The sequence below is a fragment of the Leptinotarsa decemlineata genome, unplaced genomic scaffold, assembly GCF_025532065.1.
Source record: "Leptinotarsa decemlineata unplaced genomic scaffold, Ldec_3_MD MMD2_tig00078422_RagTag_RagTag, whole genome shotgun sequence".
Taxonomy (NCBI): domain Eukaryota; kingdom Metazoa; phylum Arthropoda; class Insecta; order Coleoptera; family Chrysomelidae; genus Leptinotarsa; species Leptinotarsa decemlineata.
The window spans coordinates 1559900-1587102 of NW_027412747.1; the positions used below are offsets into that span (position 1 = coordinate 1559900).

Consider the following 27203-nt stretch of genomic DNA (forward strand, 5'->3'; position numbering starts at 1 on the left):
AACTCAATGAGAAAACCCAAAAATCAAATATGTTAATTAATTGACAACACACTCATTAGTCTTGAGGAAAATAAGTGAAAAGGTGTTGTTGAATAAAAGTACAACCCTGTCATAGGGAGGTTGGAAGTTTGGTAGAATATTTAAAATGTTATGAAATTATATTAATGAAAAACCAGAATTGTTATTGTTTTGGAAATCATGTAGATTTTCGTCAATGTCTAATAAAAAGGCATAGATTTCACTGAGGTGGTCAATGTCTAATCTTTTATTAAGGCAATTATTGGATTGTAATATAAATGACATTTCGAAAAACAATCTTTCAGATGTATTTCTTACAGTTGATAAAATTCTTGTTGAATTGTAGTCCATTTCATGACCTTCTTTGGAAACATGATTACTGAGAGCTCATCTCTCAGGATGTGATCTACTATCACTTTTATGCGCACTGATTCTGTCTTTGAGTAATCTTGACGTTTGACCAATATATTCACTACCACAATTTGAACATGGAATGGAATAGATTGATTGGGATTGGAAGTGAATGGGAGTTTTATCTTTAAGTTTCGAAAATAATTTATTGATGATGAATATGGCTTTAAAAGCTATTTTTACATTTGAGTCTTTGAAAATTCTGCAAAACTTGGGTATCATATCACTCATGTATGGTAAAGAAGAAAAAAGTATATGAACTTAGTAGGAGTCCCCCGGATTGAGCGAGACAGACTGCAGGCGGTGACGTCATCACACCAGCCAGGTTGCTTCTCAGTTCGTAAGGCAGACAGACCATCCGGTCGACCATATTACCATGTGGTGTCCTGTCACCCAGCGGTGAACCAATCAGAGTGTACCAAATTGTCACGTTGCGTCCCCAAACTGTCACGCAACTCGCCATTCATCAGAGCACACGCTTTTGCATCTCAGAACTTTGTGGCGGTAGATTTGAATCTTCTGTGGAATAAATAATTCAGCATAGCGTTTCACTCAACATATTTTAGTTTCGTTACGTCATGAAAAAGTTTATAGTTATGAGAATCGAACTCACCACGTCTGCCTGGTAGACATTGTCCTTAGCCTCTACTGCAACGTAAGACAATGAAATTAACTGCGAATGATGGGTATTTACAGCGTAAGTTTTGTCGGGACCGAAATTGACTCATTTTATTTACTTGATCACATTTTTGTGATTTCCGTAGAATGTTAGGGAAGTTGTAATCGTCATTATCATGTTGAACCTTGTGGAATACCCAACTCGAGGTAGATGTGACGTGTGTAAGAGTTATACGATGCAATACGTGTGTGTATATGAGGAAGAAGGTGATGACGTCAGTGTGGAGTAGAGAAAAATCAGTGTGTCTCAGTCTCTGCTTCTGGAAAAAAAGACGAAACAGCATTACATACTTTGTGATTGCCCCGCTGGGGGACCGAATCAGGTGTTTAGAGTTCGGCAGATTCGTAATTTCACCATTGATCATGTGAGCCACAATAAGCCCTTGTGGGTTGCGATGGAGACTAGAATAGACCCACCCACTGTGGACCTAACCTAACGTAACCTAGTGGAGTGGAAGGAGGTAACGTGCGATTCCATGATTCCATGTGTTAGAAGGACACTGAGTTTTGTTAACCAAGCTACCATCAACAGCTGACGTTGAATAAATGTAGGTAGACATAACAGAAAATGTATATTGAGTGTCGTTTGAGGAAGAAACGGTATTTAGCGTCTCATTGTCCCTTTCGTATACAATGTGTAGGTTATGTTAAATGCATTTATTATTTTTAAACCAGTTGGTATCTTGGTCACATTTGTAATTTATGATTGCGTGTTTCGAAAATTCCACGAAAATTTCATGAAAAGAGTAACGTTTTCGTTATTAGCGTAACGTTTTTTAGTGTAAGGTTTTTTTGTATAATGCTTTCGCGTCACGTTTTTTTCGGGTAATGCTTTTCGTGTATCGTTTTTGTAAAAAGCGTAACGTAACGATGTTAGGTAAAACAAAATGACAGATCACCAAGATATAGTAACATATGCTATAATGGGGGTGTTGCAATGTGTGTGTGTAATCCCAATGAAAAACATACTTATTTCATATATATCGACCCTCAGAATAAGAAACCATTTGTGTGTGCGTATGACGTCATCATTATATAGCTACTTGTCACAACTTGTATGGGAAGTGTGTGTAGAAATTTCAGCATTTTCATTATCATCCAGAAAATGGATTTCGTACAAAGTCCTGTTGCCGGACCATGTATTTATCATTCATTATGATAAAACTTCCGTAGGCTGTCGCGTTATCTCAAGTGAATTCCTATTGCTGAGTGTGAAAAAATATTGAAATGTAATTTTGTTCGCGGTTTCTTCCGATTGTGTGTATGTAGCTGTTGGTTCGAAGTGAAAAGTACAAAGGATAATTTGAGGTGAGTTAGATTTTTCATTTTTTTGTAATTATGTTATCAACGTTCGTGAGATAAATTGAGGTATGGAAATATTTCAGGAAATGTTTGTAATTTTAAACTAATAACAATGTCAGCCAATGTGGAGACCAAAATATTTTGAACATTGCAATTATAACTATTTAAATTAATTCATTGAGATCATAAGTAGCATTTTTGTATTCCAAGTGTGGATAATAATTGAAAAGTTGTTGAGAAATAACAAAAACTACGAAAAACAATCAAATCAATATTATGAAAATAATCAGTCTTGTGATTGGTTTGTTTGAATTTGGGCGAGAGTAACAATAACAAGGTATTCAAAATCACACACCACAAATTATAAAATTTTCTATATTTTCAATACAATAATTCCAATACAGAGTGACAATAACAACTACAAGTTTCGTGAAAGTTTTAAATTACACCACAAAAATGTTAGGATGTACAGTTAACAACATTTTTCAGTAACTCAAATACGAAACTATACAGAGCGACACAACAAACCTTGTAAATCAGTTTTTAAATTCCACTATGAAATTATAACATTTTTCTATCAATATGAAAATTATTCAACGAAAGTCATTTTTTGTGGAGGAAAAAAATCATTTTTTTATCGACCTTTTTTTGGGTAATGGTTACCTTCCACAATCTGAAAAAATATAAAAATTATAATGGAGAACTTTATACAAGTGTAGAAGGGCAAACTTTTTAGTTTACCCCGATAAGTTACTGCGTAAAAATCAAAGTATTTTTCACAAAGAAAAATCTTCTATTTATCAGTAACTTGTCGTATTTCACAATTTTGCCTATCAAAAAAATATTAAGAAATTATACTTATGAAAATTATATAGTGAAATTACCAAGTTTTTTTGAAAATTCCATCATGTCTGAAAAATTGATAAAAAAAATCATCAACATATTGAGAATGAGAAATTTTGAAATGTTTGTTAATATTGTAGATATTTGAGTCATACGAAGAAAGGTGTGGATATATGTGGGTGTATTTGTTAGCACTGTACACCTTGATGAAGAATTAATGATATTTGAATAAACAAATCATAATTGTGTTTTTATTGACTAACATCAACTTCAAAATTGATAATGAAAATGTTTTTAGCGACATGGCGAGTTTTTATTCAAATATTGTTAATTTCAATTGAAATGTTTCATTTTTTTGAATCCATAAGGTACAGATTCAAAATTTTCAACACGTTTTCTTTCGGTAAAGTTAGTTCGGAAGACTTTGGTTACATCTTCGGTGATGACAGAGTGATCAGGATTCCTTACAATATTTTTTTTGTTATATACTCGTCGGGATCGTTTTCGTTAATAACCATGTCTCTGAGTTTTTCAAAATTAGCTGGCTTATACGTGTTATAATTCAAGGTGATCCCTTTGACTTTGATTTGATTACATCAAATGTTTTATTTCGCATAGGGGAATATACACGATATGCGTATAATTTTGGGCCTCCAGAGACAAAGTATGTTATGTAGCTACCATTTCCATATTCAGACAATCCATCGGTCATTTCACCTAAAAAACTACCTAAAGGTACATCATACATTCCGGGACATGAAATATGAATAACTGAATCTGTGTCGTGATACAAAACTCTTATATCTAGTTTTACCAAATATTTATATAATTCTAGTCTTCCTTCAGCTGAAGTATATGCTGCCAACACAACGTTAACAGTTGGAAGAGGCTTATAAGTTCCATCTTTGAAATTCCAATTGACAATTAGAGTGTTTTCATTAACTGGAAAAATACTGTTCACTTCGATGAATGGTTTTGATAAGATGTCAAAAAGTTCAGCAGCCTCAGAAACTATGGAAGTTTTTTGCTGGTTTTTTCGATTTCTTCAGCACACAAGGTAACACACTCTTTGTCATAGTAATCTTGAATATATTTATTTTTTTGTTGCTCTGATATACAATCGGAGGGCCAACCTGAAGCTTGTTGTTTGATTTTCAAAAACTTGGAAATATATTCAGAAAATAAGCCACCTGACTGAAGCAGGGTCATATTGTACAACTTCGTATTTCCAGATTCCATAGATTTTCATGAGTTTACCCTTTTTTCAAAGCTTTCAAAACCTCATCTATCACCCAAGTACCAGAGAGAGCTCGTTCTTCTTCTTCACAAATGTGAGTACATTCAATAGACATATATTCACAACCCGATCGACGAAGAGGAAACATTAATTAACCATTCATTTTCAATGATAATACGGGGTGATATAGATTTTGAGGAGGAAGAACTTTACATTTTATAATACCATCAACGGCATTTAAATTCCAAGTATTACATTCTTCCCCAACAAAAACTTCCGGGTGTCCTACAGAGTACTTTCCGTATTTATTTATGTACACATCGCACACATCGACGTACTTGATTTTTTCACCTTCTTTACACCTTAATTTTGTAGCATCAGTTTGGCCACCATCACGGGGATTCAAAGGTAATTGAGCGAGTAAAGGATGTTTTTCGGTGAAAATAAGCAATTCTGGATTTTCCAAAAGCCCTTTTTGAGAAGAACACTCCCATTTTTCTATAACTTCATAGCCAAGTTGTAGCAAGCATGCAGTTTTCGCCAAGGTTGCCTCAAAGCGCATTTCTATAGTAACGATACGGTTTTCGAAAGTGTGGTCATTGCGTTTGTATTTTATACATTTAGGACATCCGTGGAAATAACAGCCATGGAACTCAAAAATTTCTTTTGTCACCTCACAAAAACTATCCATTTTCATATTGAATATGGATGCTTCAGAACCTCGACCAGCATGTTGAATCTTGATACCTCTTCGTCATTCTTCCCACAACAGCCATTGTATGGCTATTTTCGACTGATTGTCACATCATCTATATCCATTTCAAGGTATGAGCCCTATGGTGTCGAGTTTCAAAAAGTTTCTCTTGAATATTTTGTTACACGTCCCTGGCAATGTAATGGCCTCTGTGGAAGAATCCACGTCGCTGTTGTATCATCAGTTCTCTGAACTTGAGACACGCTCGAGAAAATATATCTACATCACTTTGAGAGTATTCCACCAGTTCTTTCTGAAAGTCAAAGACATAACCCTGTTCAGATTTGTTTGTGCCATTCAATGAGTTGTTTTTTAGGGTCCTTGTCTTCTTCGAGACTGGTTGTATACTTGATTGACTCTGGGTCATAATATATCAGAGCAGGTAGTGGTCCAACATAATTCCGTTTTTCGGCTTTATTGAAAAGGTGTGTAAAGTAACCTTTCTTTACACCATCCATCCCAAAAGCCTTGGGTGATTTAGCTAAAGGCATCTGGAAATAATTGAGAGAGTCGATAAATTTCACATTTTCTACAGACATCAGCAACAGTTTCGTTCTCTGGGTTATCAATTCTGGTTTCAGATTTGTTGATGTCAGTATATAGTTCAACATGAACTGGTTATCATACAAGTCTGCGGCATGCTCAACAATAATAATTTGTTTAATTGTACACGTTGATTCATTACATACTCAATGAAACGATCCACATGGTGTTTCTTCAAAACTTGTTTTCTGACACCACAACAGCATACTTTTATGTTTGTACCCAGGCAATTTTCACAGTGTTGTTGATATACACACAGATTGGGTTTATGGCGTAAAGATCCATCTGATGATATTTCTTCTTGAGTACTTTCCAGGTCATAAAATATGAAAAGCACTCTTGATGGTTTGCCATTATCTAATGACATGAAGCATTTGTGTGAAGTAGCTTTAAACACTTTGCATAATTCACAAAAAAATTTCCCACGAACATGTTGTCTGTTTTTAGGAACCGTTTCAAGGCACTTTTCGCAACACCTTATCTGCTCACAGATTTTGGCAGATTCATGATTGTCAAAACATTCTTGGTCCCTAAAACCTCTGTTACAGACGGTACATAATATTTTCTTTTCGTTGGGGCAAGGTGGCGATTGCTTACACGCAGGACAAATTTTGTTACACTTGTGTTCCTCCTCATGTTCGAAGGGTACGTGGCATGTTTCACAGTAATTCTTACAGAATGCAGCAGTCAGCGAAACTATTACATTGTAGTGGTTATTGTGGTTTAAGAGGTTGATAACAGCTCGCCCTTTATTTCCATATTCAAATCTGACAAATAATCCTGGAATTTTTTGAGTTCGCTTATGCCGCCACCCTCTTTAGGTATCTCCACTCCGTTATTTTGCAAAAACTCTTGAGTACGCGATGTTTTCATACTCATGACCTCTCGAATTTTTTTTTTATCTGGGATGTTGTCTGCGTAGGCTTAGGCAACCAACAAAGCTCTAGCAAGGCAAAGGTGGTCATAATTTTTAATCAATATAATTCCCTGGCGTTCAGCACACTCTTAGTCCCTGACCTTTGGGCATTTTCACAGTAGTCGCCCCAAGACAAAATGTCTCAGTGTCTAAACCTGTCGAGTTCGACTTATAAACAGAACAAATCATATTCCATATGTCTTCGTATGATACTTCCGAAACGGGTCTGAATTGTAACCACCCTCCACCGCGGCTAAACTCTTTCGAGCAAAACGTAAAACCAACTTGGTTCGTAACTTCTGCATCTTGTGTTACTTCTTGTCTAATATCTTTTATGCTGTTTCTCGTCCAAATAAGAGGGTCTACGCTCTTGGGTGCAGGTTTGAGTTTGAACTATAAAGTTCTACCAACCAAATTGAATTCACGAATTTTTTCCGCTGTATCTTCCACAATTGAAAATTTCCCCATCATAATTTTTTTTTGGAAATTTTGAGAAATTTAAAATTCTTCTCGAAGCGTGATCTTATCAGATGACACTGTAAGATCACAATGAGATCATCTCTAGTGCGCTATTATTTTTATAAAGATAAAAGTGGGCGTGGTCTGAAGATGTCATGTGATTATGTTCTGGAAAGTGTTCCAACCAATATTAGTTTTCGTATATATATTATCGCGGTTTTAAAATGATTCTCGGTACAGACAGGCAACTTTGCTCGTGTTATCACTTGTGATTTTACAGCAATGAATATTCTCTAGAATTTATTCCGGTAAAATAATATGCATGATACGTGTAATTGATTATAAATTTCAGAAACTCATTTTGTGTTGTGATTTTTAGATTCCGGACGAGTTTATTCAGTAGGGTGTGGTCACATCGAAAGTTGAGCGTTGCTTAGTCCATCATGAGGAGAGTTTCTGTGAAAGTTCCAGTAAATACGACGAATTCATATATATATATATATATATATATATATATATATATATATATATATATATATATATATATATATATTTATATATATTCCTTTTTGGCAGTATATAGGGACCGATTTATTGGTAGCTGGGCATTTTTCAAATCGCATGAATAACGGACCTTTTTCTCAAAGAGTGGGGAGAATGAGGGGAGGCTTGTGTAAATTTCCAAAACTGCATGAAAAGTGGCCCACAACCATTCATAAATATAGTTGTGTGAGTTAAGGCTTAGATCTTGTTGCCAACTCCCTGTGCCTCCTAAAGGTTGCGTTGAGTTTTTCAGTTTTATATAATTGTGGTTAGCAATTTTATGAATATAAATGTTGGCTACGAACTTATAACATTTAGTTATACTATAAAATGCATTGGAAAATATCATATAGCATCATATAGCACATATTGGTACTAGGCGTTAGACTTCGTAATATGCTAGAAGAAGAAAAACCATAGTCAGTACATCCATCTTTGTTGTGAAAGTTAGGCACACAAAATGTCACAGAATACAGAATGAATCGGAACAGAAATAAACAGAATAGCACGATTCTGAGATATGTCATCACACATCGCCACTAACTTTTCAAAAGGTTATCCGCCTTAGGACAAAACGAGTTCGAGCTTTGCATTATTGAACCGGTCTAATACCACTGATGAGACCTCTGGCGGGTCGAAACTGCGCTGTCTGGTATTGGAGTGACAAGTTGGAGATTTTTTATTCATAACCGAAAATATACCATATTCGATTCTTAGAATGTTATTCTGTTTTTTTTGCCGGAAATATCGAGTTAAAAACGAAAAAATCTATTTCTAGTGACAAAGAAATGTTTAATTCATAACCAAAAAAATAATGAACTAGATTGCTACTTAAAGTGACAACTAGGAAATTTTTTAAGCATAAGCGAAAAAATACTGAATTCGATGGCTAGTATGTAATTCTGGGTTTTTTGCCGGAAAATCAGAGTTAGATACGACTTTAATCAATTTCTTGTGACAAATTGGAATTTTTCCATTCATATCCGAAAAACTACTAAATGCGATTGTCAGAATGCATTTTGGGTGTTTTGCCGAAAAAATTGAGTTAGAAACGGCAAAATTCAATTTCTAGTGACAAGTTGGAAATTTTTGAAGCATAACTGAAAAAACACTGAATTCGATTGCTAGGATATATTTCTGGGTTTTTTGCTGGAGAAATCGAGTTAGAAACAACAACATTCAATTTCTAGTGACGAATTGAAAATTTTTAAAGCATAACAGAAAAAATACCGAATTAGATTGCTAAAATCGAGTTAGAAATGACAAAAATCAACTTCTAGTGACAAATTGAAAACTTTTGAAGAATAATCGAAAAAATTCTGACTTCGATTCCTAGAATGTAATTCTGGGTTTTTTGCCGGGCAATTCGAGTTAGAAACGACTTAAATCAATTTCTTGTGACAAATTGAATTTTTTTTATTCATATCCGAAAAACTACTAAATTCGATTGCCAGAATATATTCTGGGTGTTTTCCCGAAAAAATTGAGTTAGAAACGACAAAATTTAATTTCTAGTGACTAGTTGGAAGATTTCGAAGCATAACCAAAAAACACTGAATTCGATTGCTATAATGTAATTCTGGGTTTTTTGCCGGGAAATTCGAATTAGAAACGACTTAAATCAATTTCTTGTGACAAATTGGAAATTTTTTATTCACATCCGAAAAACTACTAAATTTGATTGCCAGAATATATTCTAGGTGAAAAAATTGAGTTAGACGACAAAATTCAATTTCTAGTGACGAGTTGGAAGATTTCGAAGCATAACCAAAAAATACTGAATTCGATTCCTAGAATGTAATTATGGGTTTTTTGCCGGAAAAATCGAGTAAGAAACGACAAAAATTAATTTCTAGTGACAAGTTGGAAGATTTTGGAGCATTACCGAAAAAATACTGAATTCGATTGCTAGAATGTAATTCTGGGTTTTTTTGCCGGAAAAATTGAATCAAAAACGACAAAAATTAACTTCCAGTGGCAAGTTGGAAATTTTTTATTCACAACCTAAAAAATACTAGAAATATTTGATTCGTAACCGAAAAAAACTTAATTCGATTGCCAGAATGTAATTCTGGGGTTTCTGCCAATAAAATCGACTTAGAATCGACAAAATTCAATTTCTTGTGACAAGTTGGAAGATTTTGAAGCATAACCGAAAAAATACTGAATTCGATTGCTAGAATGTAATTCTGGGTTTTTTGCCGAAAAAATCAAGTTAGAAACGACAAAATTCAATTTCTTGTGACAAGTTGGAAGATTTTGAAGCATAACCAGAAAAATACTGAATTCGATTGCTAGAATGTAATTCTGGGTTTTTTGCCGAAAAAATCGAGTTAGAAACGACAAAAATTAATTTCTTGTGATAAGTTCGAAGATTTTGAAGCATAACCAGAAAAATACTGAATTCGATTGCTAGAATGTAATTCTGGGTTTTTTGCCGAAAAAATCAAGTTAGAAACGACAAAATTCAATTTCTTGTGACAAGTTGGAAGATTTTGAAGCATAACCAGAAAAATACTGAATTCGATTGCTAGAATGTGATTCTGGGTTTTTGGCCGAAAAATCGAGTTAGAAACGACAAAAATTAATTTCTTGTGATAAGTTCGAAGATTTTGAAGCATAACCAGAAAAATACAGAATTCGATTGCTAGAATGTAATTCTGGATTTTTTGCCGGTAAAATTGAGTTAGAAACGACAAAAATCAACTTCTAGTGACAAATTGAAAATATTTGATTCATAACCGAAATAAACTAAATTCGATTGCCAGAATGTAATTCTGGGTTTTTTGTAGAAAAAATCAAGTTAGAAACGACAAAATTCAATTTCTTGTGACAAGTTGGAAGATTTTGAAGCATAACCAGAAAAATACTGAATTCGATTGCTAGAATGTAATTCTGGGTTTTTTGCCGGTAAAATTGAGTTAGAAAGGACAAAAATCAACTTCTAGTGACATATTGGAAATATTTGACTCATAACCGAAAAAAACTTAATTCGTTTGCCAGAATGTATTTCTGGGTTTTTTGCCGAAAAAATCTAGTAAGAAACGACAAAATTCAATTTCTAGTGATGAATTGGAAATTTTTGAAGCACAACCGAAAAAAGACCGAATTTGATTGCTAAAATCGAGTTAGAAACGACAAAAATCAACTTCTAGTGACAAATTGAAAATATTTGATTCATAACCGAAATAAACTAAATTCGATTGCCAGAATATAATTCTGGGTTTTTTGTCGAAAAAATCAAGTTAGAAACGACAAAATTCAATTTCTTGTGACAAGTTGGAAAATTTTGAAGCATAACCAGAAAAATACTGAATTCGATTGCTAGAATGTAATTCTGGGTTTTTTGCCGGTAAAATTGAGTAAGAAACGACAAAATTCAATTTCTAGTGATGAATTGGAAATTTTTGAAGCACAACCGAAAAAAGACCGAATTTGATTGCTAAAATCGAGTTAGAAACGACAAAAATCAACTTCTAGTGACAAATTGAAAATATTTGATTCATAACCGAAATAAACTAAATTCGATTGCCAGAATGTAATTCTGGGTTTTTTGTAGAAAAAATCAAGTTAGAAACGACAAAATTCAATTTCTTGTGACAAGTTGGAAGATTTTGAAGCATAACCAGAAAAATACAGAATTCGATTGCTAGAATGTAATTCTGGGTTTTTTGCCGGTAAAATTGAGTTAGAAACGACAAAAATCAACTTCTAGTGACATATTGGAAATATTTGATTCATAACCGAGAAAAACTTAATTCGTTTGCCAGAATGTATTTCTGGGTTTTTTGCCGAAAAAATCGAGTGAAAAAAGACAAAATTCAATTTCTAGTGATGAATTGGAAATTTTTGAAGCACAACCGAAAAAAGACCGAATTTGATTGCTAAAATCGAGTTAGAAACGACAAAAATCAACTTCTAGTGACAAATTGAAAATATTTGATTCATAACCGAAATAAACTAAATTCGATTGCCAGAATGTAATTCTGGGTTTTTTGTCGAAAAAATCAAGTTAGAAACGACAAAATTCAATTTCTTGTGACAAGTTGGAAAATTTTGAAGCATAACCAGAAAAATACTGAATTCGATTGCTAGAATGTAATTCTGGGTTTTTTGCCGGTAAAATTGAGTTAGAAAGGACAAAAATCAACTTCTAGTGACATATTGGAAATATTTGATTCATAACCGAAAAAAACTTAATTCGTTTGCCAGACTGTATTTCTGGGTTTTTTGCCGAAAAAATCTAGTAAGAAACGACAAAATTCAATTTCTAGTGATGAATTGGAAATTTTTGAAGCACAACCGAAAAAAGACCGAATTTGATTGCTAAAATCGGGTTAGAAACGACAAAAATCAACTTCTAGTGACAAATTGAAAATATTTGATTCATAACCGAAATAAACTAAATTCGATTGCCAGAATGTAATTCTGGGTTTTTTGTCGAAAAAATCAAGTTAGAAACGACAAAATTCAATTTCTTGTGACAAGTTGGAAAATTTTGAAGCATAACCAGAAAAATACTGAATTCGATTGCTAGAATGTAATTCTGGGTTTTTTGCCGGTAAAATTGAGTTAGAAAGGACAAAAATCAACTTCTAGTGACATATTGGAAATATTTGTTTCATAACCGAAAAAAACTTAATTCGTTTGCCAGAATGTATTTCTGGGTTTTTGCCGAAAAAATCGAGTAAGAAACGACAAAATTCAATTTCTAGTGATGAATTGGAAATTTTTGAAGCACAACCGAAAAAAGACCGAATATAATTGCTAAAATCGAGTTAGAAACGACAAAAATCAACTTCTAGTGACAAATTGAAAATATTTGATTCATAACCGAAATAAACTAAATTCGATTGCCAGAATGTAATTCTGGGTTTTTTGTCGAAAAAATCAAGTTAGAAACGACAAAATTCAATTTCTTGTGACAAGTTGGAAAATTTTGAAGCATAACCAGAAAAATACTGAATTCGATTGCTAGAATGTAATTCTGGGTTTTTTGCCGGTAAAATTGAGTTAGAAAGGACAAAAATCAACTTCTAGTGACATATTGGAAATATTCGATTCATAACCGAAAAAAACTTAATTCGTTTGCCAGAATGTATTTCTGGGTTTTTTGCCGAAAAAATCGAGTAAGAAACGACAAAATTCAATTTCTAGTGATGAATTGGAAATTTTTGAAGCACAATCGAAAAAAGACCGAATTTGATTGCTAAAATCGAGTTAGAAACGACAAAAATCAACTTCTAGTGACAAATTGAAAATATTTGATTCATAACCGAAATCAACTAAATTCGATTGCCAGAATGTGATTCTGGGTTTTTGGCCGAAAAATCGAGTTAGAAACGACAAAAATTAATTTCTTGTGATAAGTTCGAAGATTTTGAAGCATAACCAGAAAAATACAGAATTCGATTGCTAGAATGTAATTCTGGGTTTTTTGCCGGTAAAATTGAGTTAGAAACGACAAAAATCAACTTCTAGTGACATATTGGAAATATTTGATTCATAACCGAGAAAAACTTAATTCGTTTGCCAGAATGTATTTCTGGGTTTTTTGCCGAAAAAATCGAGTAAGAAACGACAAAATTCAATTTCTAGTGATGAATTGGAAATTTTTGAAGCACAACCGAAAAAAGACCGAATTTGATTGCTAAAATCGAGTTAGAAACGACAAAAATCAACTTCTAGTGACAAATTGAAAATATTTGATTCATAACCGAAATAAACTAAATTCGATTGCCAGAATGTAATTCTGGGTTTTTTGTAGAAAAAATCAAGTTAGAAACGACAAAATTCAATTTCTTGTGACAAGTTGGAAGATTTTGAAGCATAACCAGAAAAATACTGAATTCGATTGCTAGAATGTAATTCTGGGTTTTTTGCCGGTAAAATTGAGTTAGAAAGGACAATAATCAACTTCCAGTGACATATTGGAAATATTTGATTCATAACCGAAAAAAACTTAATTCGTTTGCCAGAATGTATTTCTGGGTTTTTTGCCGAAAATATCTAGTAAGAAACGACAAAATTCAATTTCTAGTGATGAATTGGAAATTTTTGAAGCACAACCGAAAAAAGACCAAATTTGATTGCTAAAATCGAGTTAGAAACGATAAAAATCAACTTCTAGTGACAAATTGAAAATATTTGATTCATAACCGAAATAAACTAAATTTGATTGCCAGAATGTAATTCTGGGTTTTTTGCCGAAAAAATCAAGTTAGAAACGACAAAATTCAATTTCTTGTGACAAGTTGGAAGATTTTGAAGCATAACCAGAAAAATACTGAATTCGATTGCTAGAATGTAATTCTGGGTTTTTTGCCGAAAAAATCGAGTAAGAAACGACAAAATTCAATTTCTAGTGATGAATTGGAAACTTTTGAAGCACAACCGAAAAAAGACCGAATTTGATTGCTAAAATCGAGTTAGAAACGACAAAAATCAACTTCTAGTGACAAATTGAGACTAGGTTGCAGCCCCTGGAGAAAACCCTGTTATTCCGGTTGTCCAGGGCGAACTTTGACCTATCTTTGAATCAGATTCAAATCAACAAACTTTGTAATTTTTTTCTGTTATTCAATTTTCATTTTCGTTTTTGTGAATGCTGAATATTAGAGGCCGGAATCAATGATTAGAAATATAGCCTGAAAATTGTTCATTAACCAGTAAACATTTGTAGAAATTTTACTGGATTTCCTAAGAAACGGTGAAACGTTGACTCGCTAACATTGATATTCGAATACTAGACCTTATAACATTTAGAAAATGAGACTTTTAATGACATTTCGATCATGGTCCTTATTTCCTGCAATTTGGAATAATCAACTTCCCCTCAAATTAAGCTCCACCCCTTTTCCACCTCTCCAAATGCAAGAAATGAGTACCGGTCTACATAACCTTCATTCATATTTTCAGCCTGGTCTTTATTTCATGCTCAGTGGTCTGCTTTTCATGCAGTGGTCTGCACTTCATGCTTTTCGCATATATTTTGGTCTTTATTTCCTGCCAATCAGGAATATATATATATATATATATATATATATATATATATATATACATATATAATATATATATATATATATATATATATATATTATATATATTATTATATATATATTATATTATATAAATCGATTTAATTCGTGAGGTTGCAGTCAATAGCTGGGCTGTTACAAAGAAAACTCTTTGTTATATATATATATATATATATATATATATATATATATATATATATATATATATATATATATATATATATATATATATATATATATATATGAATATAAATATATGAATATATGAATATAAAACTATCTCCAAATACAGTTGCATGAATGAACATCAAACATTTTGTTGTAGTGCGGTGACCGGGGGCAAAGTTACAACTTCAGCATAATATGAATGTTCATAAATATTGGGGAAGGTCAAGATCATCAACAGGTATTAAGAAATTCATTTGGTGTTCATTGATCAGAAATGGTTCTAAAGCTTTCGGAATACAATGCAATCAATTTTCTTCATGACTATTCGTTGGATATTGAATATTATCACCTCATAATGTATCGAAATCATAACACGTTTGCGATTCATTTATCAGTTACATTTGGAAAGTGAGTTTGTTTGAAGAAATAATAGCCCACACATGTTGAAAATTTTGCCATAGTGTGGTGAAAATCCTATTGAAAATTCTACGAAATATAAGCGCATATATACAGAGTGAATCGATATTTAAAATACGTCGTTTGGAACCCCTCATAACCCTTTTCTCTCGAAATTTGGCAGAAATAATACTGAGTCGTATTGTAGAGTTAACGTTCGAAATCGAGATTGCGCGCAATCGCGATAATAATAGATGTGTGCTGGTCATACAATCGGAATAATATTGAAAATATGGATAATGGGTGCATAGAGCATCAAACACGTCTACAAAGCGTTAAAACGTTGTTTTTTTCTATTTCCAAACCCCTTGTATTCAACGGATTCTGAATGATAAAAAATAAATGTTGCCACCCCAGCATTATTTCTGCCAAATTTCGAGACAGAAGGATTATGAGGGGTTCCAAACGACGTATTTCAAATATTGATTCACTCTGTATATATGCGCTTATATTTCTTATAATTTTCAATACGATTTTCACCACACTATGGTAAAATTTCCAACATGTGTGGGCTATTATTTCTCCAAACTGAAACTCACTTACCAAATGTAACTGATAAATACATCGCAAACGTGTTATGATTTCGATATATTTTGAGGTGATAATATTTAATATCGAACGAATAGTCATGAAGAAAATTATTTGCATTGTACTCCGAAAGCTTTAGAACCGTTTTTGACGAGTGATCAATAAACACCGAATGAATGTCTTAATACCTGTTGATGATCTTGCCATTCCCACTATTTATAAACATTCATATTATGCTGAAGTTGTAACTTTGCCCCCGGTCACCGTACTACGACAAAATGCTTGATGTGCATTCATGCAATTGCATTTGAAGATAGTTTTATATTCCTATTCATATATTATAATTGTATCAATTTTGATGACTATGAAATTGGAATAACGGAAGATGGAATTGTGAATACTAGGTGTGTTGTTACTCTGAGAATTTTCAACAGCGGTAGGAGTCCACCAACTTTGCAAGGACCCAAGTCACGTGATTCTAATTGAAAAAAAGTTTATAGTTATGAGAATCGAACGTCATGTCCAACTTTTTTGATGCGACCACACCTCGTGTAAAAGGAATTCGTCGTATTTACTGGAACTTTGACAGAAAGCCCCCTCATAATGGACTAAGCCAACGCTCAACTTTCGATGTGACCACACCCTACTTGACAAACTCGTCCGGAATCTAAAAATCACAACACAAAATGAGTTTCTGAAATTTATAATCAATTACACATAACATGCATAAAATTTTTCCGGAATAAATTCTAAAGAATATTCATCGCTGTAAAACCACAAGTGATAACTCGAACAAAGTTTCCTGTCTGCACCGAGAATCATTTTTAAATCGCGATAATAAATATACGAAAACTAATATTCAGTAATTTCGAAATTTTGGTTGAAACACTTTCAAAAAAATAATCACATGACATCTTTAGACCACGCCCACTTTTATCTTTATAAAAATAATAGCGCACTAGAGATGATCTCATTGTGCTCTTACAGTATCTTCTGATAAGATCACGCTTCGAGAAGAATTTCAAATTTCTCAAAATTTCCAAAAAAAAAGTTCTAATGGAGAAATTTTTAATTGTGAAAGATACAGCGAAAAAAAATCGTAAATTCAATTTGGCGGGTAGAACTTTATAGTTCAAACTCAAGCCTGCACCCAAGGGCGTAGACCCTCCTATTTGGACGAAAAACAGCATAAAATATATTGTACAAGAAGTAACACAAGATGCAGAAGTTACTGACCAAGTTGGTTTTACGTTTTGCTCGAAAGAGTTGAGCCGCGGTGAAGGATGGTTACAATTTAGACCCGTTTCGGAAGTATCATTTGAGGACATATGGAATATGATTTGTTCTGTTTATCAGTCGAACTCGACAGGTTTAGACACTTAGATGATTTGTCTTGGGGCGACTACTGTGAAAATGCCCAAAGGTCAGGGAAAATATAATACATTTGACGAAGAATGTGCTAAACGCCAGGGAATTATAGTAATTGAAAATAATGACCATCTTTGCCTTGCTAGAGCTTTGGTGGTTGCCCAGACCTACGCAGACAACGTCCCAGATAAAAAAAAACGAGAGGTCATGAGTGTAAAAACATCGCGTACTCTAGAGGTTTTGCAAAATAGCGGAGTGGAGATACCTAAAGAGGGTGGCGGCATGAGCGAACTCAAAAAATTTCAGGATCATTTGTCAGATTACACAATCACACTATATGAATATGGAAATAAAGGGCGAGCTGTTACGAGGGCGTTGGTGGGGCTAAAAAAATCAATCACTACAAATAACCACTACAATGTAATAGTTTCGCTGACTTCTGCATTCTGTTGTAAGAAATACTGTGAAGCATGCCACGTACCCTTCGAACATAACGAGGAACACAAGTGTAACAAAACTTGTCCTGCGTGCAAGCAATCGCCACCTTGCCCCAACGAAAAGAAAATATTATGTACTTTCTGTAACAGAGGTTTTAGGGGCCAAGAATATTTTAACAATCATGAAACTGCCAAGATCTGTGAGCAGATAAGTTTTTGCGAAAAGTGCCTTAAAACGGTTCCTAAAAACAGACAACATGTTTGTGGATAATTTTTTTGTAAACTATGCAAAAAATTCAAAGTAACTCCACACAAATGCTTCATGTCTGTAGATAATAGCAAACCATCAATGTTAAGAGTGCTTTTCATATTTTATAACCTGGAAAGTACTGAAGAAGAAATATCATCAGATGGATCTTTCCGGCATAAACCCAATCTGTGTGTCAACAACAACAACAACACTGTGATAATTGTCTGGGTAAAAGTGTTATAACAAGTTTCTGGGGAAAATAAGGTCAAAGGGAAAACCAACAAAAAACTTCCATAGTTTCTGAGGCTGCTGAACTTTTTGACATGTTATCAAAACCATTCATTGAAGAGAACAGTATTTTTCCAGTGAATGAAAACACTCTAATTGTCGATTGGAATTTCGAAAATGAAACTTATAAGCCTCTTTCGAATGTTATGTTGGCAGCATATACTACAGCTCAAGCAAGATTAGAATTATATAAATATTTGGAAAAATTAGATATAAGAGTTTTGTATCACGACACAGATTCATATATTTCACCTCCCGGAATGTTTGATGTACCTTTAGATAGTTTTTTAGGTAAAATGACCGATGAGTTGTCTGAATATGGAAATGGTAGCTACATAACACACTTTGTGTCTTGAGGCCCAAAATTATACGCATATCGTGTAGGTATATTCCCATATGCGAAATAAAACATTTGATATAATCAAAGTCAAAGGGATCACCTTGAATTATAACACGTATAAGCAAGCTAATTTTGAAAAACTTAGAGACACGGTTATCAACGAAAACGCTTCCGACGAGTATATAACAACAAAAAATAATTTAAGGAATCCTGATCACTCTGTCATCACGAAAGATGTAACAAAAGTCTTCCAAACTAACTTTACCAAACGAAAACGTGTTGAAAAATTTGATTATGTGCCTCATGGATATACAAAAATAGAACATTTTAAGTAAAATTTACAATATTTGAATAAAAACTCGCCATGTCGCTAAAAATATTTTCATTATCAATTTTAAGGTTGATTTTAGTCAATAAAAACACTGTTATGATTTGTTTATTCGAATATTATTAATTCTTTATCAAGGTGTACAGTGCTAATAAATACACCCACGTATCCTCACCTTTCTTCGTTTGACTCAAATATCTACAATAATTACAAACATTTCAAAATTTTTCATTCTCAATATGTTGGTGATTTTTTTTGTATCAATTTTTCAGACATGATGGGATTTTCAAAAAAACTCTTTTCACAAACCTGTTGTTGTCACTGTATAATTTTTATATTGATAGAAGAATGTTATAATTTTATAGTGGAATTCAAAAACTGATTTACCAGGTTTGTTGTGTCGCTCTGTATAGTTTCGTATTTGAATCATTGAAAAATGTTGTAAATTGTACACCCTAACATTTTTGTGGTGTAATTTAAAACTTTTACGAAACTTTTTGTTGTTGTCACTCTGTATTGGAATTATTGTATTGAAAATATAGAAAATGTTATAATTTGTAGTGTGTGATTTTGAATAACTTTACCCACCTTGTTATTGTTACTATCGCCCAAATTCAAACAAACCAATCACAAGACCAATTATTATCATGAAAATTTTTTGCCAAAAAAATTATCCTATCAAATTTGTCTATTTCTAGTCATGTGTGTCGAAATAACCAATGAAACCATCATTACACTGATAACTACCCATGGATAGTTTTCACGGGTAGTTATCACTTATGTCATGACATTGCTAAGCAACCAACACAATAAAGTTGTTTGACATTTCAGTAATTGAATTTATTTCGAAAATGTCACTTCCTCGCTTTGGTGTTCAAAATGATGCGGCAATTGACAAAATCATTGAAGAAAATACACCAAAAAATACTGTCAATAGTATGCAGTAACCGAGGCAAATACAGCAAGATCAACGGAATATCATTATACGAATTGTTCTTTTAATAACTGTGTGTTCAATAAATAATTTTGTTCGAATTGCAAAAAATTTTCTCACCGAATATCCCTCGAACATTGATAAATAACTCATAATTTTATCACAACTTCCTCAAGCACGTTATTTTAGGTAACATCCCTCCGCCTTCGGCGTCGGGATGTTACCAAATAACGTGCTTTCGAAAACTGTGATAAAATTATTTCGTTAGTTATCAATGTCCGTGGGATATTATTGCTGAAAACACCGTTTGTTTGATTGTTTTTCGTAGTTTTTGTTTTCAACAAATTTTCAATTATTATCCACACTTGGAATGCAAAAATGATACTTATGGATCTCAATGAATCAATTTAAATAGTTATAATTGTAATGTTCAAAATATTTTGGTCTCCACATTGGCTGACATTGTTAATGATATAAATTTACAACCATTTCCTGAAATATTCCCATACCTCAATTCATCTCACGAACGTTGGTAACATAATTACAATTAATAAAAAATCTAACTCACATCAAATTATCCTTTGTACTTTCGGAAGAAACCGCGAACAAAATTGCATTTCAATATTTTTTCACACTCAGCATAACGAAGTTACTCGAGATAACGCGACAGCCTATGGAAGTTTTATCAAATTGAATGAACGTAATAAATATGGTTGGGAAAATGGTTCTGTGTGATTACATGGTTCGGCGACAGAACTTTGTACGAAATCTATTTTCCTCATTGTAATGTAAATGCTGAAATTTCTACACACACTTCCCATACAAGTTGTGACAAGTCATATGCACAAACAAATGGTTCCTTATCCTGGGTGTCGATATATATATATATATATATATATATATATATATATATATATATATATATATATATATATATATATATATATATATATATATATATATTATAGCATTATATTATAGCATTATAGCATTATAGCATATTTCACCACATCTTGGTGATCTGTCATTTTGTTTCACCTAACATCGTTACGTTACGCTTTTTTACGAAAACGATACACGAAAAGCGTTACGCGAAAAAAACGTTACGCGAAAGCGTTATACAAAAAAACTGTAACACTAAAAACATTACTCTGATAACGAAAACGTTACGCTTTATAAGAAATTTTCGTGAAATTTTCGAAACACGCCATCATAAATTACGAATATGACCATGATATCAAATCGTTTAGAAATTATAAATGCATTTTACATAACCCACACACTGTATACGAAGGGGACGATGAAACCCTGAATACCTTTTTTTTCTCAAATGACACTCTATATACATTTTCTGTTATGTTTACGTTGATATATTCAACTTTAGCTGTTGATGGTAGCTTGGTTAACGAAACTCAGTGTCCTTCTAACACATGGAATCACACGTTACCCCCTTCCAATCCAGTAGGTTACGTTAGGTTAGGTCCACAGTGGGTGGTCTATTCTAGTTTCCATTGCAACCCACAAGGGCTTATTGTGGCTCACATGGTCAATGGTAAAAGTACGGATCTGCCAAACTCTAAAAACCTGATTCGGTCCCCCAGCGGGGCAATCACAGAGTATATAATGCTGTTTCGTCTTTTTTTCCAGAAGCAGAGACTGAGACACACTGATTTTTCTCTACTCCACACTGACGTCATCACCTTCTTCCTCATATACACACACATTGCATTATATACATCGTATACAAGATTCCGCTACGAGGTCTGAAAATGACCAAACTCAAGCTCCATTGCTCCATTGGATTTTGAGCTAGAAACGATGTTTTTTCAATCAAATGGCGTAGTTTGAGACACCCTGTATATCGCGATGGTACTCATATTTTTTTCTTTAACGCTGTCCACACCCTGTATACCTCGATGACAGCCATGTTTCTTGAATAAGACACCCTGTACACAATGAAGAATCACACGTTGAAACGATAGAGTCCTGTTGAACTGCCTTGTTTCTCAAATGGCGTATTTTGAGACTCCCTGTACACAAATTGGGGAATCGCACGCGAAACGGTCGAAAACGCACGAAAAACGGTCGAAACGCACGAAAAACGGTCGAAACGCATGAAAAACGGTCGAAAACGCACGCAAAACGGTCGCACGTAAAAACGATAGAGCCCTGTCAAACTGTCATTTTTATAGGACACCCTATACATATTGAAGTCATGGTTTTTTTTTTGAATGATGAGACACCCTGTATATCTCGATGGCAGCCATGTTTTTTTTTCAACGCTGGATGCCATGTTTTTTTTTCTTTATTCCGATTTTTCATTCATTATTATTTTTATAATTCAACCGCGTTGCTATCACGCTCTTTCAATTTATCATAGAGTTCACGCTTAATTTTGAAACCGGCAACACTACATTGCCCCATGAACAACGAATTCTTTTACAACCGACAACACCTGCTGCGCTAAGAACGTGAAACGTCGATACCATCTCCATCTCTCTTTGCCTCGATTATGTCACATGCGTCTCTCGCTCTTACACACACATGCAAATCTTCATATGAAATATTAATTCTTTTCCAAATATTCGTATATTTTTCTATCTTCAACATGATAATGACGATTACCACTTCCCCAACATTCTACGGAAATCAAAAAAATGCAGTCAAGTATATGAAATGAATCAATTTCGGTCCCGACAAAACTTACGCTGTAAATATCCATCATTAGCAGTTACTTTCATTGTCTTACGTTGGTGTAGAGGCTAAGGACAATGTCTACCACGCGGACTTCGTACGTTCGATTCTCATAACTATAAACTTTTTTTATGACGTCACGAAACAAAAATGTGTTGAGCGAGAAGCTATGCTGAATTATTTATTCCACAGTAGATTCAAACCTCCCGCCACAATGTTCTGAGATTCTCGTGTGCTCTGATTGAATGGCGAGTTGGGTGACAGTTTGAGGACGCAACGTGACAATTTGGTACACTCTGATTGGTTCACCGCTGGGTGACGTACTTAATAGTATTTTCTTAAGTAGAGGATCCGGGTAGGAGTTATCAATAAATAAATTATATTTAAATATTTTTTATGGCAAGAAATATCGGAAATCTGTCGAGTGCGGTGCTTCATTTGTTTGATCACATTGATTTTCGATGACTGCTTATGGTATGACCAATAGTTCAAGAACCTACCAGAACTGATAGGCTTGCGATACCAATCTATGAGAAGAGTATTATCTGGTGTTCTGATAACCTTAGTGTCAAGGAAAGGAACCCATTGTACGTTGTTCTTAGTTTCGATGGTGAACTGTATGTAATACAGTTAATAATTATGACCCTTACAGATGGCAGATACCAAACGGAAAAACCACATGTACCTACAAAGTCGTAGGTACATATATATAATGGAGACAAAGTCATTTGTCTCCATTATATATATATATATATATATATATATATATATATATATATATATATATATATATATATATATACAGGGTGAATCAAATTCGTTCCTGTACATGGGGATCTCGTAAACGATAAGAGATAGAGTGTCGGTTAAAGTGTGACAAAGTTGCAAATTTCAGAGACCTATTCAATAATGTGGAAAAATCGGATATAGCTTTCTTGGTTCTGGAGATATACAGGAAAAACCAAAAAATCCCAAATTATTTTTTTGCCCATATCTTCTTTATTCGCAGACATATTGAAAATCTGTTAACATTTTGCTATTGACACTTGATGTGGGCTATCAGAATATGTCCATGAATCTTTTATATAGGGAGTCATCTGACTTGTGCCACCCCCATCTTTGAATTTTTAAATACGGACCTGTATTTTTTGTTGTATTTTTTGGATCGTTGACGTTCACTTCATACTGAGAAATTGAATTTTATTTTATACTTCGGAATGATTCGGCTGATTAACGAAAAAACAGATTTTAAACAGACAGATTTTAAACAGAATATTTGATTATAATTGGGTGAACTATTCCCTTTTAAATTACGGTCCTGAAAATTGGTTGACTGAGTTGAATAAAAACATAATATCAACTTTCACGTCTCCCCATGTATCGTAGAAAGTTTTTTTTTCAGTTCAAGTAACCTATTCATATTTTTTATATTGATCTGAGCGTTTTCTACAATGAACTTCGAATAAGAAAACCTTTTATGATCATTTGAAACATATCCACATCATAAATATATTATATGTATTTCAATAAGCAGAAAAACTTGAGGAGTGCCTAGAAGATGACAGTACTACCAACTGTCGAAAGCGCTCGCAGATAATTAATGGAAGATATAAATATATATATATATATATATATATATATATATATATATATATATATATATATATGTATATATATATATAAAATGGATAATCTTAGTGACTGCAGAAATGTACAGCAAAATGGATTAACGGGGTCTCTCAGTCTAAAAATCAAAACTCTGCTCTACTTTGCCAAGCTTTCGCTTCTAATGGAAAGCTTCTTCAGAGCAGTAAAAATGAGTTAAAAACAATAAATTGAACATCAGTTCATCAGTTTTCATGTTCAATTTATTGTTTTCAACTCATTTTTACTGCCTTGAAGAAGCTTCCCATTAGAAGCTTCCCATATATATATATATATATATATATATATATATATATATATATATATATATATATATATATATATATATATATATATATATATATATATATATATATATATATATATAACAGAATAATTAGTGACTGGATTAACTATAAATCGATTTAATTCGTGAGGTTGCAGTCAATAGCTGGGCTGTTACAAAGAAAACTCTTTGTTATATGTCAAGCTTTCGGTATATTTCACACCTTCGTCAGGACAACTACAATAATAAGATTATATATCTTGTAAAAAATATATAAATATGGAGAACTCACTAACGTGCGAATAAAATATAAAATGGTTCAAAAACAGATAGAAAAACATTAATAAATGACAGTTGATAAAAATTTTGGCTGACAATGTCCAGTGGGAAAATTCTGAATGATACTCGAATTACTAGATCTTTTATTTTCTTCATCATATTTCAGTAGGTATGTGTAAATTTTGCTAAGACTATCAATATCAGTTCGTTTATTCATTGAATGTTCTTCGTTATTAATATGTATCATTTCCAAAAATATTCTTTTAGTTGTATTGGTTTCTCTATCTAAAATATTTGGATTTTCAAAATTCATTTTATGATCCTCCGAATTAACATGTTCTGTTAATGCACAAGAATTAACATTTAGTCTACAGTCGCTCTTATGGGAAGTGATGCGACTACTTAGAGGTCTAGATGTTTGTCCTATATATATATCCTATATATATTATATATCAATATTCCCATATTGATTTTAATCCAAGAGCCACCGACAGACAGCTGTTTCAGCCTATTGGGCATCGTCAGTACCGGGCAGGCGGTCCTCGATTGAAGACAAAATTTTCAATAGTTTTTTAGAAATTTATTTTATTTATCAGTAGTGCCGTTGAATGAAAAGCATATTGACCATTATTGAACTGTTTCAGGTTCGCTATCCTCAAAACTCATAATGGCATTTTCGGCAAGAGAAAATTTTAATGAAATGAATGTAGCAGACAACTCTAATCCAGCATTGTCTATCTTATATGGCGTCAGGACACTTTGCATTTTATTGATTATAGTTTTTCATCGATTTGGGACTTTCATATCATCTGCTATAATGAATTTCAATCACTTGGAGTCGGTATGTCACCTATCTTTAATTAGAAACTAAATCAATTGTTTACTGGTATTAAGTTTTGGCTTATTCAATGGAATTGATAATGATTTTTCGAATATGCTATATCTGGTGAATAGGGAAATGGTATCTATGTAATGAAAAATTACAAATGGAATCATTTATGTATAATTTGAAACATCAAATGTAAAATATCTGGGATATGAAAATAGACAAAGCCACACTCTGAAATTTTGTTCAATGGACTAGTGTACTTATATTAAACATGAAAATAATGCTCATTAGCAAGAAGTTAATAACTTAACTTCTATAACATATTAATGAAAAGGAATCATTTCTCCAATACAATGCAATTTTCATTCGACTGCTGAACTGTGCAAACTTCACAATTGTATCTGTGCGGGGATGTTTTCCATTGAGTGGTCTTGGATGGTTTCTTGGAATAAGAACATCAGATATTTGAACATGTTGACGTATTTATTTTTTGTTTCACTTCAGAAGAAAAAGATGTTCGAGAGCGACATGTATCCACGTTGACAGTCTGTCGCTGAATGTTTCTTTTTCGCACCTAGCCGAGTGAGTTGCCGATCGGCCGAGTCACATTCGGCGGAGTTATCGCATCTAAGAAGCAAATCTGAAAAGGCTTATTCTAATTTTTACTAGTATCGTATATACCACAGTATATTTATCATATATTGTATCGACTTGAAATGGATTTCAGTGAACTGTATTCATTTTTTAACTGAACTTGATCTCTTCTTTGATTCGATTATTCGAAATGAAACTCTGCTTGGTGAGAGAAGCATATATTTGTGGTATGTGCCTAAGCCTAACTAATCATTTATATTTCCGCCCGTCTTGATTCTTCGAGACGATATTGCGACAAAAGGTTTTTTCTGGTTCTAACATCCGAAACTGTTTGGGAACTGCGCAAGACATGATGCGTACAAACAAAAAATCTCAAACAGTCCGAAATAGTCTCGGACACTTGGTTAAACTAGAACGCATTTTGAGGGGACACTGTGCCACCTATCGTATACATGAAGAGACGAAGATGAGAAAATACTGTTGACCATATCCATTTTGTTATCTAGCGTATACTTGTAGTCAGTTCAAATGTTTTAATCTCAATCATCAATTATTTAAATCAAATAATTAAAAAAAACATCCTAGAAAATAGCCCTGAATTCCGTAGAACCAGAACAAACCTAAAGTGTGACTTGCGCGAAAGTCCTTTTTCACGAGCATATTATTGAAACGAAATGTCTGGTTCAGACGCAAACAAAGTCATAAAACCTCCATTTTCTCAAACCTTTAGGTTCAGAGGAAATAGAGGCAAGCAATTCAATACAGCCTTGTTCTGCTTCAGCAATGTTTGCAAAATATACATATATATATATACCGGGTGTCCCAGAGCTTTTAGGCCAGCAGATATCTCAGTCACCTGCAGAAAAAAATTGAAAAAAAATATGTATATCATAGAAGACCACCAGCACTTTCATGTAGCAGAGCAAAATCCACCCCCTCGCGAGCAACCCCTGCGAAACCACCCCTAACTTTTGTTTTTCAAATGGCAACCCCGTGTTGTTTGTCGTTCAACTGACAGCTCTTGTTATTTCTCAACCAA

The 27203-nt window shown here is 33.3% G+C and overlaps 1 protein-coding gene across 7 annotated transcripts in view; it reads left to right on the forward strand.

The window, feature by feature from the left end:
* The window catches only part of LOC111516152 (nose resistant to fluoxetine protein 6), a 327989-nt gene that overhangs the window by 114297 nt on the left and 186489 nt on the right, over positions 1-27203 (forward strand). For all 7 annotated transcript variants that reach the window (XM_074186129.1, XM_074186130.1, XM_074186127.1 and 4 more), the window contains one exon: positions 25386-25582. In XM_074186129.1, the coding sequence (XP_074042230.1) occupies positions 25386-25582 (197 nt within the window). The remainder of the gene's footprint in view (positions 1-25385; positions 25583-27203) is intronic.